This window comes from Agelaius tricolor, unplaced genomic scaffold (assembly GCF_023055355.1).
Source record: "Agelaius tricolor isolate 1412-34295 unplaced genomic scaffold, bAgeTri1.0.p SCAF_35, whole genome shotgun sequence".
Lineage (NCBI taxonomy): Eukaryota > Metazoa > Chordata > Aves > Passeriformes > Icteridae > Agelaius > Agelaius tricolor.
The window spans coordinates 1,359,182-1,375,458 of record NW_027269295.1 but is presented as its reverse complement, the minus strand read 5'-3'; the positions used below and the strand labels follow the sequence as shown (position 1 = coordinate 1,375,458).

Genomic DNA, 16,277 nt, shown 5'->3' with positions numbered 1-16,277 from the left:
TCAGTTTTGATGAGAATCACTGAAGGGTCTTGTTGATCTACTTACTGATCTCATCTGCTCTTTGTACACAAATGCAGAGGCACATCAGGCTGGTTTTGTTCATAAAACTTAACTACTGGAAGCTCAATTCCCACAAGAGATTTCAGGATGCTGATGCTGAAATGCACAGCAGATAATTGCTAGAGAAGGTCCAGCCTGAGACACGGAGCCAAGCTGAACTCCAGCAATTACAGAATTTTCCCAGCAGGAGCAGAAGCAGCTCTGTAAACATTTGCACTCTCCTTCCTCCATCGCTTCCCTGATGTTTCAGCCACAGGCAGAGCTGGCTCAGCCCGGGCTGACCTCTCGGGGGGATGACTCCAGCACTGAAGCTCTGCAGGCAAAGTGCCCTGAGCTGTTCCTAACGTGCTCCTGGATGTCTCTGTGCAGTACATAGACGATGCCCTGCCTCCAGAATCCCCCTACCTGTACGGCCTCCACCCCAACGCCGAGATCGGGTTCCTGACGCAGCGCTCGGAGCGGCTCCTGCGCACCGTGCTGGAGCTGCAGCCCCGGGACAACAGCACGGGCCAGGGACCTGGGAGCACCCAGGAGGAGATGGTGAGAGTGCAGGGAGTGATTGGGCACCCAGGAGGAGATGGGGAGAGTGCAGGGAGTGATTGGGCACCCAGGAGGAGATGGGGAGAGTGCAGGGAGTGATTGGGCACCCAGGAGGAGATGGTGAGAGTGCAGAGAGGGATCAGGCACCCAGGAGGAGATGGGGAGAGTGCAGGGAGTGATTGGGCACCCAGGAGGAGATGGTGAGAGTGCAGGGAGTGATTGGGCACCCAGGAGGAGATGGGGAGAGTGCCCAGGGACTGTGGGCACCCAGGAGGAGATGGTGAGAGTGCAGGGAGTGATTGGGCACCCAGGAGGAGATGGGGAGAGTGCAGGGAGTGATTGGGCACCCAGGAGGAGATGGTGAGAGTGCTCATGGGCTGTGGGCACCCAGGAGGAGATGGTGAGAGTGCAGGGAGTGATTGGGCACCCAGGAGGAGATGGTGAGAGTGCTCAGGGGCTGTGGGCACCCAGGAGGAGATGGGGAGAGTGCTCAGGGGCAGCTGCTGGGGCTTGATGCCTGTCTCATCCATCAGGCTTGTCCATGGTTCTGTGTTCTGCCTCTGCCTGCCTGAAGCCTGGTTTTATGCAGAACATCACCCTGGTGGGATGTAATTGAGTGCTGGCAGTAACAGGACAGTGCCTCTTAATTACCCTGTGCACTGCAGAGCCTTCGTTATCATCCTCTGAAGGTGCTGCAAATAAACCTTCCCTGAGCAGCAGTCCCTGTGCAGCCCCTGTGACTGGCATAGCAATGGGCCCCTGGCACACTGCCTGCCACCCTCAGCGTGCCACCCAGAGCTCAGCCCTCCTCCTGCTGCCACCACCGTGTCCCCCCAGCTCCCCTGGGCCTTGTAATTCCTTCTTTCCAGCTGAACTCCTTTGCTGCACCTGTGTCCTGGGCTGATCTCAGCCCTCCCTGTGGAAACTCACAGCTCATTAAAACACTGCCCAAACACCCCTGACAAGATCTGGAATCAGCCAACACATGCTCAGGTTTTCACTCCTGCAGCCTTAAGGTGCCAGCTCTGTGCTTGAAGATTTGCAATTTAATGAATGGCTAATTGCAGCTCATAGAAAGCTGTGGTTTCACACGAGTTCCCTTTGGCTTGCTGTGAAGCTGGGGAACTGACTGCCTTCCCTCAGGGGCTCCTAGAAGTGCCCAGCATGGTCAATTTTCAGTTTGTACTCAAATTTGAGGTGAGGGGAATAATCCAGGGGTAGCAAAGCCAAACAAGATGTTCAGAGATGGCAAATGTGAGTTCCTCTTCTCCCCTCACAATTCTTTTGTTATTGGAACACAATAAACTCCTCAACCCAAGGAAGCAAAATGATCAAGGAGAGCCCCAGCGGTGGAGCCACAGGTCATGGCCACCCTGCAAACTGCTGGTCACAGTCAAGAGCACTCTCACAGGAGCACAGGAGTCCTCATGGCTCTGTCTGGGAATAAAATCTGCCTGAGAGCAAGCAGAGTGTGACCTGCCTTGTGCCTGGGGCCATGCTCCCACGGCTCATTTTCTTCCTGAAGTGATCCCTGTCATTATCCAAGCTGTCCCTTCCACTTGGTCCTTGGATGGGAGCAAGCAAAGCCTCGTCTCAGCTCCTCCACTGAGGGATATCCAGGCCTGCTTTGGCTGAGGTGATTTTTGGGAGCTCCCAGGGAAAATGTGAGCCTGTCATTTTCCCCGAGGCTCTGACAAGTCCAGTTCCTCCCACAGCTTTCTGAGGTCACTCTACAGCAAACGAGCTGTAATTGCTGGGAAGGAATCAGAGCCACAGGGGCTTGCAGGGGAATTTCAAATGAGCTGATATTTCTGTGGTGCCCCTGAGGTGCAGCTGAGGAGCTTTTCCAGCTTTAGCCACCTGTGTGGCTGCAGTAACAGCCCACACATCATCACTGCTGATGGGAGCTGAGGGTTGGGAAGAGCAGCAACAGGAGGGAATTGGAGTGCAGAGTCCAAAATATGAATATTGGTGGCCCTGGCTGTAAAATTACCCTGCCCTAGCTGGCACTGGTCCTGCATGCCAGGTTTGGCACTTGGGTTCATAGAATTTTAACTGTGTTATGTGTGCCCAAAAGGTGCCAGCAAGCAGAAGTCTTGCTCAGGTTCCAGCTCAGAAGTAAAGCAAAGAGCTTCCACATTAAACCTGGGAAATGCAGCTGAGCCCATGGACAGCAGGGGCTTCATGCCTCACTGTCAGAAAGGAGTTTATTTAATTTTTTAGACACTACAAAAATCCTCTTGCATTGGAGATTTCCCTGTTTAGTACCTACAGTTCTGAAGAAGCTGTGATGGTGACCAAAAAATAATTTTGTTTCGTTATGCTTTTCTTCCGTGGCTCCATTAGTCCGGAATGCCAAATTCAGCTTAAAATTCAATTTTATGTAATCACCTCTCTCCATCAGTACACCAGAGAAAACCAGCTCATAAGCTGTGCTGTCCTGAGGCTCAGCTGAGGCTCCAGCCCCATCCATCTCCTCGTGAGTGTGACCTCAGGAGAAATGAGAGAGCCGAGAAGAGAGGAGGCTGCCACATGTCACAGGGACATTTTAAAACCATCACTTTGCAAGCTGCTCATCTGACATTAACTTCTGTCAGCATTTGGATTTTAATAGGACAGGGCTAGCTCTTTGAAAGGTGCCCAGGGCTGACAGGGATGGTTTGGGAGACACTGACAGGGCAGAGGGAGTTCTCCCAGCTCAGGCTGCGAGCCTGGGCATCACTCACCAGCCTCCCCCTCTCTCTCCTCCCTTTGGCACAGGTGCAAACCCTCCTGGAGGAGATGTTAGAGAAGCTCCCGGACGAGTTCAACATGGCAGAGCTGCTGGCCAGGCTGGAGGAGAGGACTCCCTATGCTGTGGTTGCCCTGCAGGAGTGCGAGCGCATGAACGCGCTCACGGCCGAGATGCGGCGCTCGCTGGCCGAGCTGGAGCTGGGCCTGAAGGTACTCATGGCCTGAGGGGCTCCCTGGGACTGCAAGAGGGAAAAAATGGGGGTTTGCTAAAGGCCTGCCATAGGAATACCTTGGGCAGGGCAAAGTCTTGCAGAGGCTGCACCCAGGATGGGGGATTGATGCCTGGAGAGGCTCCTGGAGCAGGGGCTGGGCAGGGTTAAAGGAATAAAGTGGGGATTCATTAAAAGGCCTTAAAGGATGCACCTTGGGCAGGGCAAGAGCCCAGGCAGGGCTGCACCCAAGGTGGGCCCAGGATGGACTCAGAGTCAGGAGTTTTCACCCTTTGATGAGTTCTGCTCCATTTCCACGCTGGGGTTCAGTGCCCAATCCCAGCTCCAGGTGATGCAGTCCCACCCTCCCAGGTTGCTCTCCTCCATTCCCTGCTGTTTGCACTTTTTGGGGCTGAGGCTGCAGCGGTGTCCTTGGTTCTGGGGCTGGAAAAGGATTGTTCTGTGTGCCTGAGCTGGGAGGAGACCTTGCTGACACTTTCTGTGCAGTTCAGAGTTATTGACCAGTGCACTGCAGAGCCTGGGAAATAGGAAAGATAAAACTGAAGGCATCACAATGGTCACGAGTTTTTTTATACAGATATAAGTTTGGTCTATTTGCATATCAGGGGTTAATTCTCCAATTACAGCTTCATGTAATGAAGTCATATTACCCCAGTTTTCTCCCTCCAATTCACTTTTGTTTGTACTTTTCAGGGCCTGTGGTGTGTCCTTGGATCTCAGGCCCAGAAGAATTGTTCTGTCTGACCAAAATGTGAAGGCAGTTATCTACACTCTATATGGAGTTTAGAGTTATACACCAATACACTCTAGGATTTGATAAATATACAAGCTAAAATCTTAAGGCATCAGTAGGAGAGCTGGAAAATCCTGCAAGGTGCTGCTCAGGGAATAAAAGGGGTCACAGGGAAGAATTTGCTGCTGGCTGCAAAGCCAGCCTGGCTCCACATGGCTCACAGGTGGATTTGCAGTGGCACAGTGTCCAAGGGCACACACAGCACTGCTTGGCTTTTGGGAACAGGGGATGAGCACTTCTGGCCACCCCAGATTGTGCCACAGCAACAGCAGGTCACTCACAAACTGAGACATGGCCTAGTTAAAGGTGAGCCAAAAATCACACCTTTGCACAAAATGTCCATGAGCAGGAGGAGCTTGGAACAAAATATCTCAGAGGCACAGGCTGAGCTGAAATCAAAGACTGATTTTGTGTGAAGACACAAAATGTCCAGAACTGTAAGAGGAAAAGGCTGAAATCTCAGGAGTTTTGGAAGAGATACAATTCCCCTGCTGGGTGTGAGCCACCTGCTAGAGTGTCCCCATCCATGGGGCTCCACTGCAGCTGATCCCCACCCTGGTGTGGAACCAGACTCTGCCCCAGGCAGGGATCCCATGGATCAGCTCTGCCCCAAGCAGGGATCCCATGGATCAGCTCTGCCCCAAGCAGGGATCCCATGGATCAGCTCTGCCCCAGGCAGGGATCCCATGGATCTGCTCTGCTCCAAGCAGGGATCCCATGGATCTGCTCTGCTCCAAGCAGGGATCCCATGGATCAGCTCTGCCCCAGGCAGGGATCCCATGGATCTGCTCTGCTCCAAGCAGGGATCCCATGGATCTGCTCTGCTCCAAGCAGGGATCCCATGGATCAGCTCTGCCCCACCCCAGGCAGGGATCCCATGGATCAGCTCATCCCTGTCTCTGCCCCAGGCAGGGATCCCATGGATCAGCCCATCCCTGTCTCTCCTCAGGACAGGGATCCAAGGGATCAGCTCATCCCTGTCTCTGCCCCAAGCAGGGATCAGCTCTGCCCCAAGCAGGGATCCCATGGATCAGCCCATCCCTGTCTCTGCCCCAGACAGGGATGCCATGGATCAGCCCATCCCTGTCTCTCCCCAGGACAGGGGTCTCTGTGTCCCCCTGGCTGCTGCCCTTTCCACACCCGTTGGGATGCAGATTTCTGGTTCTGCAGGGTGTGAGGTAGGGCTGTGATTGATGCTGCATCCACTGTAGGAGAAGTCACCTCCTGCATTCCCCCCAGGCACTCAGTGGGACAAAATAGAAAAGGCTCCTCTGCCCCTTTGGGATGAGCCAGCAGGGATGAGGCTGCACTGCCAGGGAGTGAGGAGCTGCCTGGCACTCCTGGTGCTCTCTGACAGCCCTTCCCCTCCACCCTGTCACCCCCAGGGACCCCTCCCCACAGCCAGCTGCTGCCCTTCCCTTGGCAAGGCACGTGTGCAGCACAGCAATGCAGCCTGGAGCGGGCAGGACAAAGCCTCAGCACTGCCCTGTCTCCCTCTCATGCCACAGCTGGGGCCTGGGGCATCTCCTGGCCATCAGTCAGTGGGCATCCCCTGCTCCATCAGTTCCAGGGTGGCAGGCTCTGATCCTGTGATAGATGAGCAATGCATTGATTGACTCTCACAATTAATGGACAAATATCATGTCTATAGGTTAAGAAGAGTTTTATGGATTTGTGGTTATGTTGTACCCCCTCACGTGGTTATCAAGGGACAGCTGGAGCTGGGACATCAGGGAGGGCTGGCCTGTCACTGTGGAACACCTGACCTGCAATCAGGGTTTGAGGAGATTCCACCACTGGACAGTGAAGAAGGGGTTGATGGACAGAACTTTGGGAGGGGTTAAAGGGTTAAAAAGGAAAAACCTCCATTGTGAGGCGGCTGAGCAAGTGGTGGGGAAAATCTTTCGCTCCCAGCACCATAACCTTTTTTCTTTATTCAGTTTCCTGTTGTATTTTTGATAAGGTTTACTAAACCCTCCTAAACGATGACAGGTGAGGAGCAATTTCTCACAACCCCATCTCACAGGGATGCTCAGCCCCCTCAGCTGATGTGCACAGTGTGTCTGAAGGGCCTGGGCTGGGACCCAGCCCGTTCATAGCAGGGCTGAGGGTGGGCAATGAGAGCCTGCCCTGAGATGGAATAACATCTCAAACCTCTCCCAGGGGCAGCTTGGAAAAGAAACCTTCAGCTGCCCACCCTGCACGAGGAGGGGCAGGCTTGGCTGGGGGTTTGGGCACCAAGCTGCTCCCAAATCCCAGCGGCAGCCCGGAGCAGCAGCTGCAGATGTGGGTGCTGGTGCTTGTTAGAGCAGAGATATCCTGGACACAGGTGGTGGGTCAGTGTGTGCAGCCCATTTTGGAAGAAGCTGATATTTATGTAGTCAATTATCATAAACAGATTTCTCTTATTTTCTAGCATAAGGCGGTGGAATTGGAAATTCCATTTCCTGAGACAGGTAAACAGAAGTGATTTAATGGTTCAATCCCAGAGCCCCAAACAAGATATAATTGTGACTTGGACAAGGTGTGGCAATTAGATTTCATGTGGGGAGGAATGTGCTGTTTAATATTGGTGGGGGAATGAGGGGATGCAGAGAGTGCAAACAAACCACAAACAAAATTAACCAGGGGAATGTGTAACACAGGCTGCAAACCTCTCCCCAAACCCTGCCCAGATCATGGCAGGGAAGAAGATGGGGACTGCAGAAAAGGCTCCTCAGAGGGCAGCAGCAGCCCCTGAGCTGGGGCTCAGAGACACCCTGGGGCTGGGACTGGAAGAGAGCAGCAGAGCAGAGCAGCATTTGGCATTTCTGGTGTTTGGCAAATCTGGGGTTTGCTGCAGAGACATATCTGCAGGCTCTGGAGGCCATCAGTGGCGATTCCAAGAACCATGGAGTCCTTAGGGCTGGAGAAGCCCTTTGAGATCCCCAAGCCCAACCATCCCCCCAGCAGCAGCACCACGCTCACCCCTAAACCACAGCCTCAGGTGCCACGTCCAGATGGTTTTTTGGGCACTTCCAGGGCACTTGGGCTCAGCTGGTGCTGGGGGTTCAATCCCTGGTCTAAGAGTTGCGCTTGATGATCCTTGAGGGCCCCTTCCAGCTGGGAATATTCTATGAGAATGTTCTGTCAGCCTGTGGCTGGTGACTGCACCACAGCCTGTGCCAGTGCTTCACAGCCCACTGCCTGAAGAAAGCTCTCCTGATATCCAAATCAGGTCTCCCCTGGCACCAACTCTTGTGTCTGCAGCCAAAGGTTTCGTGTGGGTCCCTGCAGAGCTGAATTAGAGCTTGTGCGTGACCCAAAACCCTGCTCAGCATCCCTCACATCACCTCCCACCCCTGGGGGACCACAGAGCAGCCACAGGGGGCTGATGACTCTTCCTGGTGCTGCCCTCACTTGACTCTGGGCCTTACACTGAAGAAATCCTGCTTTAATTGCCCTTCCTGACAATTAAAGAGCTGTCAAGGCTCGTTCCTCTCTGGGGCTGGGGGCCTGCACTGACAGCGCTCAGAGGAGGAGAGTTTACAAGCCAGGCCCCACAGAGCTCAGCAGAGAATAAATAAAGCCCAGAGAAAACAAGGCTTATTGTTTTTAACTGACTGAAGGATCTGCCAAAAGAAGGCGATTCGGAAATGTCACGCCTAATTTGAATTTTTGAATAATTCATCGTGTCGTCCTAGCGGAAAGTGATTGTTTGGTCCAAAAATAGGAGACATCCCATTAGGAGGAAGAGAAATTGCAATAGACTGGTAGCCATCAGAAATAACTGGCATGTTGCATTTCAAAGCCCTTTGTTCTGGCTGGCTTGGGTGGAACCAGAGGCTGGGCTGAAGCACTTGCATGTTAATGTTGTACCAGCCTCATCTTTTGCAAGCAGATCCTCTGCATTGCAATTTGGGTGAAGGATGAGCCTCCAAAATGAGGATAATATATATTGTAAAATAACAAAGAATCAAATTTTGATAGGCAAGCTGAGTATCAAGTGAAAATAACCTGAACTGAGGAAACAGTTTGTGTCTGTAGTGTGCTCATCTTGAGGGAATGGCTGCAGGCTGATTAGGATTTCCTTCAAGGGTGTCTTTAAATGAAAATTACTCCCAGCATTTGGGAAAAAAAAAAAAAAAAATTAAAGATTAACTTGAATAATTTCTGATGCACTTTAGTATTCAGCATCTGAAATGCAAATTTATGCATAATTGTGTTTGGACAACTCTATGAGATTGCTGCTGTAGATGCTTTGAACCCTCACAGGAGACTCAAAGCATGCTTGAGTGCGCAGGCTTTAAAAATTGCTTTTCTCAAGCCTTGCTGAGAATTACATTTGCTAATTCATTTGTTTCCTGAAAGTAAAACTAGACATGATATATGATCGAGGGGGGCTCTCTTTAAATCAATTTGGCTGCCTGCACACATTCTGCCATATTCTCACTCATGTCAAAGCACTTCCAGGAGCACAGAGCGCTCCTGTTCCAGTGTCCTGCTGTGCCCAGTGCAGGATTCTTGTTCTCCCTGCATGGTCCTGCCATGGCTTCAGCCCAGCCCATGCATGGTTCCTCTTTGTGCCCAGTTTTTCCTGAGGATGGAGATCATGATGGAGATTTCAGGAGGTTGTTCCTCATATTTTAGTGTTAATTGCAAGTGCTGCTTCTTCCAGTTCTTCATTTCACCTCATTTGCTGTTGTAGCTTCGGAACCCATCTCAAACCCTTTGTACTCAGGATTGTCTCTATCCATGTGCCAGCCCCAGGGTGTCTCTGAGCCCCAGCTCAGGGGCTGCTGCTGCCCTCTGAGGAGCCTTTTCTGCAGTCCCCATCTCCTTCCCTGCCATGATCTGGGCAGGGTTTGGGGAGAGGTTTGCAGCCTGTGTTACACATTCCCCTGGTTAATTTTGTTTGTGGTTTGTTTGCACTCTCTGCATCCCCTCGTTCCCCCACCAATATTAAACATTCCTCCCCACATGAAATCTGATTGCCACCCCTTGTCCAAGTCACAATTCTGTGGCTGGATTTGGTGACATTAAAGGTCTTTCTCAGCTGTCAGTGTGTCCCACAGGGCACGATCAGCACAGGAACAAAACTGTAGAGATCTTGAACTGCTGGGCTCTGCCAAGCATTGCTAAACAACTGTGGGGGCTGCTTTAAGAAGATTTCAACTTTTTTCTAAAGCTTCATGGATTTTTGTGGCCCCAGCAAAGGGCACCTCTGCTGACCTCACTGCTGGAGGCACTGAAGTCCTGTGAAAGAACAGTTGGAATCTTTTAATGTGCATAGACTGACCCAATTCCCTCCCCCTTGTTCTCAGCAATGGCTCCACTGATTTCAGTTAATCTTTCCAAAAAACACTTAGCCCGAGGCAAAGAGAAATTGTAAATGAGATAAACTTTGGCAAAATGATAAGGGAACAAAAGGAAGTGTTTATAATTGAGAGCAGGGATGGACATTATTATTTATAATTTTGGGTCCCCAAAATTCTGGGGGTGTTGTACCCCTCCAGCTGAGCACAGAGCTGCAGAGATTGAACTGTGGAGACCATTCCATACTAGGGAAGCTGAGCTGGCATTTGCAGGTTTTCTCTTTTTATTCTGCTTGGTTTGAGTGAGGCAGAATCCCAGAGGAGTTGGTCAGGACATCGCTCCAGCCCCATCCCGAGCAGGGACAGGCAGAGCAGCTTGTTTGGACCAGGCCCTGGTGAGTTTTGAGCATTTCCAAGGATGGAGACTCTCCAGCCTCTGTGGACAACCTGTTCCAGTGTTCAGCCACCCTCACGTTGTCTTTCAGTGGAATGTCCTGGAATTCAGCTCTTCTGGCAGAACTGATACAGGTTTCTAAAAGCTTTGAAACTAATTAATTGCTGCACAAAGGAAAAGTCAAACCTCTCTCTTTATCTCACTTGGCTGAATCATATCTTTGTTGTGCTCCTTCCTTGCTGTGGAAGGAGCTGTGATTACATTTGCAGACAACACGTGGAATCAGAGAAAATCTTGCACTGCAAAGCAGAAAATGAGGGGAGGAGTGAGGGGAAGTGGAGGAGAGGAGGGGGACAGGACTCAACATAACAAATATTTGGACAGCTTTAGAGTAGATCATCAGAAACTCCAGTGTCCTGCCCTGGCAGTGAGTGAGAACAGCTTTACACCCCCAGAAATCTGTGAGTCCATGAGAGAAAACAGAAATAACACCAGGACAACCGAGGACACCCCTGCTGCTGTCACTGTCACACTTTTGTTCCTCCCAGTAGTATTTTTACAGCAGGATGCAGGAATATTCAATAGAAAGTGCACAGGAAACCCCCAAACTCATGAAGTTACCCAGAGTACGTGGCCAGCAGTGTCTGTGTGGGATTTTGTGCTCTTCCTCATGCCCTGGCCCAGCTCTGCTTCCAAGCAGGCTCTGCTGGGCAGTGTCAGTGCTGACTGTGCCCTTTGTGGTGTTTGTGAGGGTCCCCAGGACGAGCTGAGAGATGAGAAACTGACTCCAAGTTCTCAGAAGGCTGATATGTTATATTATATTATATTATATTATATTATATTATATTATATTATATTATATTATATTATATTATATATCATAATATATCATAGTATATCATAGTATATCATAGTATATCATATCATATTATAGTATGCTATACTAAAACTATACTAAAGAAAGAGAAAGAATGCATCAGAAGGTTTAACAAGAAAAAATAATAAAAACCTGTGACTCCTCAGAGCCTCAGCACAGCTGGACCACGATTGGTCATTAAATTCAAACAATTCACATGGAACCAATCAAACATTCACCTGTTGGTAACCAATGTCCAAGCCACATTCCAAAGGCAGCAAAACACGGGAGCAGCAATCAGATAATTATTGTTTTTATTCCTCTCTGAGGCTTCTCAGCTTCCCAGGAGAAGAAATCCTGGGCAAAGAGGATTTTACAGAAGATATCATGGTGCCACCCTTTCTCTCCAGGGGGAACTGACCATGACCAGCGAGATGGAGACCTTGCAGAGCTCCCTCTTCTTTGGCACGGTGCCGGAGTCCTGGGTGAGGAGATCCTACCCTTCCATGGCCAGCCTTGGCTCGTGGTTTGCTGACCTGCTGGCCCGCAGCAGCGAGCTGGAAGCCTGGACCAGGGACTTCTCCTTGCCCTCCACGCTGTGGCTCGGGGGGTTCTTCAACCCCCAGGCCCTCCTGACGGCCATCATGCAGAGCACAGCCCGCAAGAACAGGTGGCCCCTGGACAGGATGGCGCTGCAGTGCGATGTGACCAAGAAGAGCAGAGAGGATTTTGCCAGTGCTCCTCGTGAGGGGGCCTATGTGCACGGGCTGTTCATGGAGGGAGCACGCTGGGATGCTCAGGTGAGCTCTGCAGGGCTCTGGCAGCTGAGGGAGAAGCCACAGGTGTGGCCCTGTGTAGGAGCATCGGGGGTAGGATGGTTGGGATGGACAGAGATGAGAGATCTCTGAAGCCAGGTCATGGAACTTTGGTTTATTGGAAAGGGTCAAGGGCAGGGCTCTGCTGGGAGCTGCCAGCACAGCTTAGAGCAGGCCTGAGAGAAGAGAGGGGCAGAGAGGATGAGAGGGTAAGAGAGTAAAGGGGATAAGAGAGTAAAAGGGCAGGAGTGTAGAAGGGTAAGAGAGCAAAAGGTGTAAGAGAGCGAGGTTCCCGTTCCAATACCATAAACCTTCTTCTGTGTTGAATATTCTGATTCTCACTGACCAATCTGTACAAGATACAAATCCTATAGCATTTACATACAGCCTATAGGAATCATTACATTACCATACTTGTTACATTTTAAACCCTAAAAACACCTCTTTGGACCCCTTCTGCCAAGCCTAAAAACTACTCTTTGGAAACCCTACTAACTCCTCTTTGGGCCCCTTCTGCCAAGCTGTAGGGTCTGCTCTGACCCTTGGGCCTGTCTGCAAGCAGAGGGTGTTGTTCCACCAAAAGGGGATCACCTTCAGCAGCCACACCATTGTTTTCCAGTTGTTCAGTAACTGAGGTGTTTCAAAGCTTGCTTTCATTTCAATCTCACTTATAGTTCCCATATTCTCCAAATCTTTTGCCAGGCAATCATATTGATAAGGCTTTCCTGGTTCATCTTCCCCAACAGCCCTGAAATTCTGATCCAACACTCTCCACTTACTTGTCATGAATCATTTCCCTGTCTACAGTGGTTTTCCATGAAGGATAGGAAATTAGGGAAAGCCCTCCCTGATGGAGGCCATTTCATCACATCTCCTTGGGCAGTTCAAAGCTCCAGGCTGGTTTTTTGCTATGGAAATGGCCTGAATTGGGTCTGGGAAGCCACAGGCAACCAGGAACGTTGGCGAGGGCTCTGCTTGCTGGGAGATGGCAGTGAGGATCTCAGAGGGTCAGCTCAGATCTCTGCTCCTGGGGTCTGGGCTCTGCTCACAGAGACAATCACAGAGCCCTGAGCAGCTCCCAGCTCTGCCCCCACAGCTCCCTGGCTCTTCCCTTCTCCTCACACAACCCTTGGGAGATCACAGCCCCTGCCACAGGGAGCACTGGATTTCTGTTGCCCTAAAAACCTGACAGAAATCAGCTGGACACACCAGAACAGAGAGAGCTATTAAAAATTCCCAGTCCTTTATATCAAATAATTTAAGAACATTCCAGTGCCTGCTATTATGTTTTCTTTGCCACTATGACCAGAAAATGAGTTCTGGCTGGCTTTTACCAGCTGGAAGTGGAGAGTGAGAGGTTTTGGGGGTGCAAAGCCAGAAATATTTGGGAAATACTTGGCTTCTCCCCTCTACCTCCCTCCAATAACTGGTCTGGGTGATTGCATCCAGCAATGGGATTTGTCTTCAGAGACCATCCCAACACCAGTAAATGTGGTTTTCTGATTAAATTCTCCTTGTGATTGAAAGATACTGAGCAATTATGTTCATGGAGCCATTCATAATCTCTGGGTATCATGCTTCAATTTATTTCAGAAAGGAAAAGGATATTTTTATGGGTTGCTGCTCCCACTGAAATATCATTTCTACCTAGTGGAACTATTCATTTTACCTATAATCCAGTGAGTACCAGTGTGCATTAGTGGATGCAGGACTTTTAAAACAGGTGCACAGCTCTTTTGGGTTGTGTACTCCTTCCAAATTAATCCTCTGATAAAAATGGCAGACCACATTTAGAAGAATTCCTCTGGGGAGCACCTCCACTTTTAAAAGAATATTTCACATTTAGGTTGTGCCTCCAAAAAAGGAAAGAGTCCTTCTGTGTTCTGCTACTCACATTTTTCTATTTATTTAAACATTTATGTTTGCCCTTGGGTGTCTTAAATTTATAAAACATTCATTACAAAACAGCAGGCAGCTATTAGATGAAATGAAACTAAGCAGATTATTTTGGGTGCAAATGATCTCTTGCTGCAGCCCTGTTGAAGTCACTGGGACTCAGTGACAGTCAGAAGGATGCTGTGGCTGGGGACACTTGGAGACCTTTCATCTCAAGCTGCTGGCTGATTCTTGTCTTTCCTTCTCTCTGCAATAGAGAGTTTGTTGCCAAGAGTGTGCCCTGCCCTCCCCAAGGGGGTTGGAGCGTGGTGGGACAAGGGCAGGGGTGGGTTTTACACCACGTGTGCTCCACGCAGCTTTGGCAGCTGTGCACAGAACAGCCCCTGCAATGGAACCACAGGATCCCAGGCTGGCTTGGGCTGGAAGGGACCTTAAAAATCAGCTCATTCCACCCCCCCATGGGCAGGGACACCTTTCTCTGTCCCAGGCTGCTCCAAGCCCTGTCCAACCTGGCCTTGGACATCTCCAGGCATGGGGCAACCACAGGGCAGGGCCTCACCACCCTCACTGGAAGAGTTTTTTTATTCCCCTTGTCCTGATGAAGCCACTGACCCCATCACTCAGGGACCACCTTGGAGTGCTCCTTGCAGGCTCCAGATCCCCTTCCCTGCTGGCTCCTTGTCCCTTTCCCTGCTGGCTCCTTGTCCCTTTCCCTGCTGCTCCTTGTCCCCTTTCCCTGCTGGCTCCTTGTCCCTTTCCCTGCTGGCTCCTTGTCCCCTTTCCCTTCTGGCTCCTTGTCCCCTTTCCCTGCTGGCTCCTTGTCCCCTTTCCCTGCTGGCTCCTTGTCCCCTTTCCCTGCTGCTCCTTGTCCCCTTTCCCTGCTGGCTCCATGTCCCCTTCCCTGCTGGCTCCTTGTCCCCTTTCCCTGCTGACCCCAGAGGGGCTGTGGTGTGAGGAATCTGTGCTGGGACCCTGCCTTGGTTTGGAAAGACAGGTGTGTGCTAAGGAAGGCAGGAGCCTCCCCTAAAATGGAAAATGTAAACCCCCTCCCTCTGAATTATTATAAATTTGAAATTAAGGGGCTCTCAGGCAAAAATATGGGAGCAGGAATAACAGTTCTTTATTTGGGAAGAAAATAAAAATAAAATAAACAATGCAGTAAATCAAAATAACACTGATAGAGTCAGAACAGGACCTGATACTTTGTGGGTCAGGGTGTTGGCAGCAGCCCCATTGGAATTGTGGCTGCAGCCCTCCTGGAGTGTCAGGGGTGGTTCTGGTGGAGCAGGGATCCTGGAGAAGGGTGGAGTTTTCCTCTGAAGATCCAGTGGAAGAGGCAGCTGCTACTGCTCTGGGAATATAGTGGGCAAAGGCTGCTCTGCTGTCCTAGAATCTCAGATCGTATCCAGGTAGGGATGCTTGAAATCTCAGAGCATATCCAGGTAGGAATGCTTGAAATCTCAGATTATATCCAGGTAGGAATGTTTGAAACCTCAGATCATATCCAGGTAGGAATGCTTGAAACCTCAGATTATGTCCAGGTAGGAATGTTTGAAATCTCAGATTATATCCGGGTAGGAATTCTTGGCTCCTCCCCCTGGGCGGAGCATCTCCCAATGGGATGATGGCATTTTATCAGCCATGCAGGGGCACTCACTGGCTATGAGCAGAAGATAATTAATAATTAATGGCCCATTAACAGGAGAGATCTCCTGGAGGGAGGATTGGTTGTGGAAAAGATAAGGAAAACTGCCCAGTGAACAGCAGATAACTGCCCCACCCCACTCTCAGTTTCCTGCTGGGAATCTGAGAGAAGCAGAAGTGAGGGCTCCTTTAGGAGCTGAGGCTGAGCTCTCCAGGCACTGAATGGTGGCTCTGCACCACGAGGGCTCTGCTGCTCATCAGGAAGAACTGCTTTCAGAGCAGAATTAATTTCTGATGATGAGAGCGATAAAAAATGCAAATGAGAATCAGCCCAGACATAACAAAATGATATCTTACATAGAGGTACCTCAGGAAGATTTCAGCTCTTGTTAACCCAGAAACAGGTAGAATATCTCTTGGAAATTTCACTTAAAGTATTCTCAGCAGTAAAAAAAAAATAAAGAGAAAGACTTGATTAAAATTGAGTCTCAGGAATGAAAGGTGTGAATTTAAGAAGAGTGCATAATAATGTTACATAAATAGCTACTTTGCAAGGTATTATACGAATTATTTAATGTTTGTTCAGCATGTTGGAAATATAAAATCCTAAATGAGAGTTGGATTTTTCATAGCTGAGCATAACAGATGGCATTAGTACAATTAAACCGAGGTGTGTGGCAAGAGGGATGATTTTTCTTTGCTCGTTATAGAACTAAATAAACTGCTGGAGAGGCTGAATCTCACCCCACAGCTCTGATCCTAGAGCATTTGGAATAATGATGATATGTGAAGCTCAGCTGCAGTGAGAGGCAGTTTCTTTAGTGCTGAAAAGTTTTGTTTCCATTTCCCTGTTTATTTTCATTTGGTCTCTCTAGCCTCCATTAGGCAGTTTTCCCTGGAAATGGATTGATGTGCAGGGTATTTTATTGTCAAGAAGAGAGAGAGAAAATGTCAGAGAGACCCAAATTAGAGAAACAAACTTGATTTCTTGCCCTGGCAGGGTTCTCTCCTGTGTTGGGTAG

General features: G+C 49.9%; 1 protein-coding gene across 3 annotated transcripts in view; it reads left to right on the top strand.

Moving 5' to 3' along the window:
* Window positions 1-16,277, top strand: part of DNAH9 (dynein axonemal heavy chain 9) — a 160,828-nt gene that overhangs the window by 142,183 nt on the left and 2,368 nt on the right. For all 3 annotated transcript variants that reach the window (XM_071452702.1, XM_071452704.1, XM_071452703.1), the window contains 3 exons: window positions 430-600; window positions 3,361-3,543; window positions 11,311-11,700. In XM_071452702.1, the coding sequence (XP_071308803.1) occupies window positions 430-600; window positions 3,361-3,543; window positions 11,311-11,700 (744 nt within the window). The remainder of the gene's footprint in view (window positions 1-429; window positions 601-3,360; window positions 3,544-11,310; window positions 11,701-16,277) is intronic.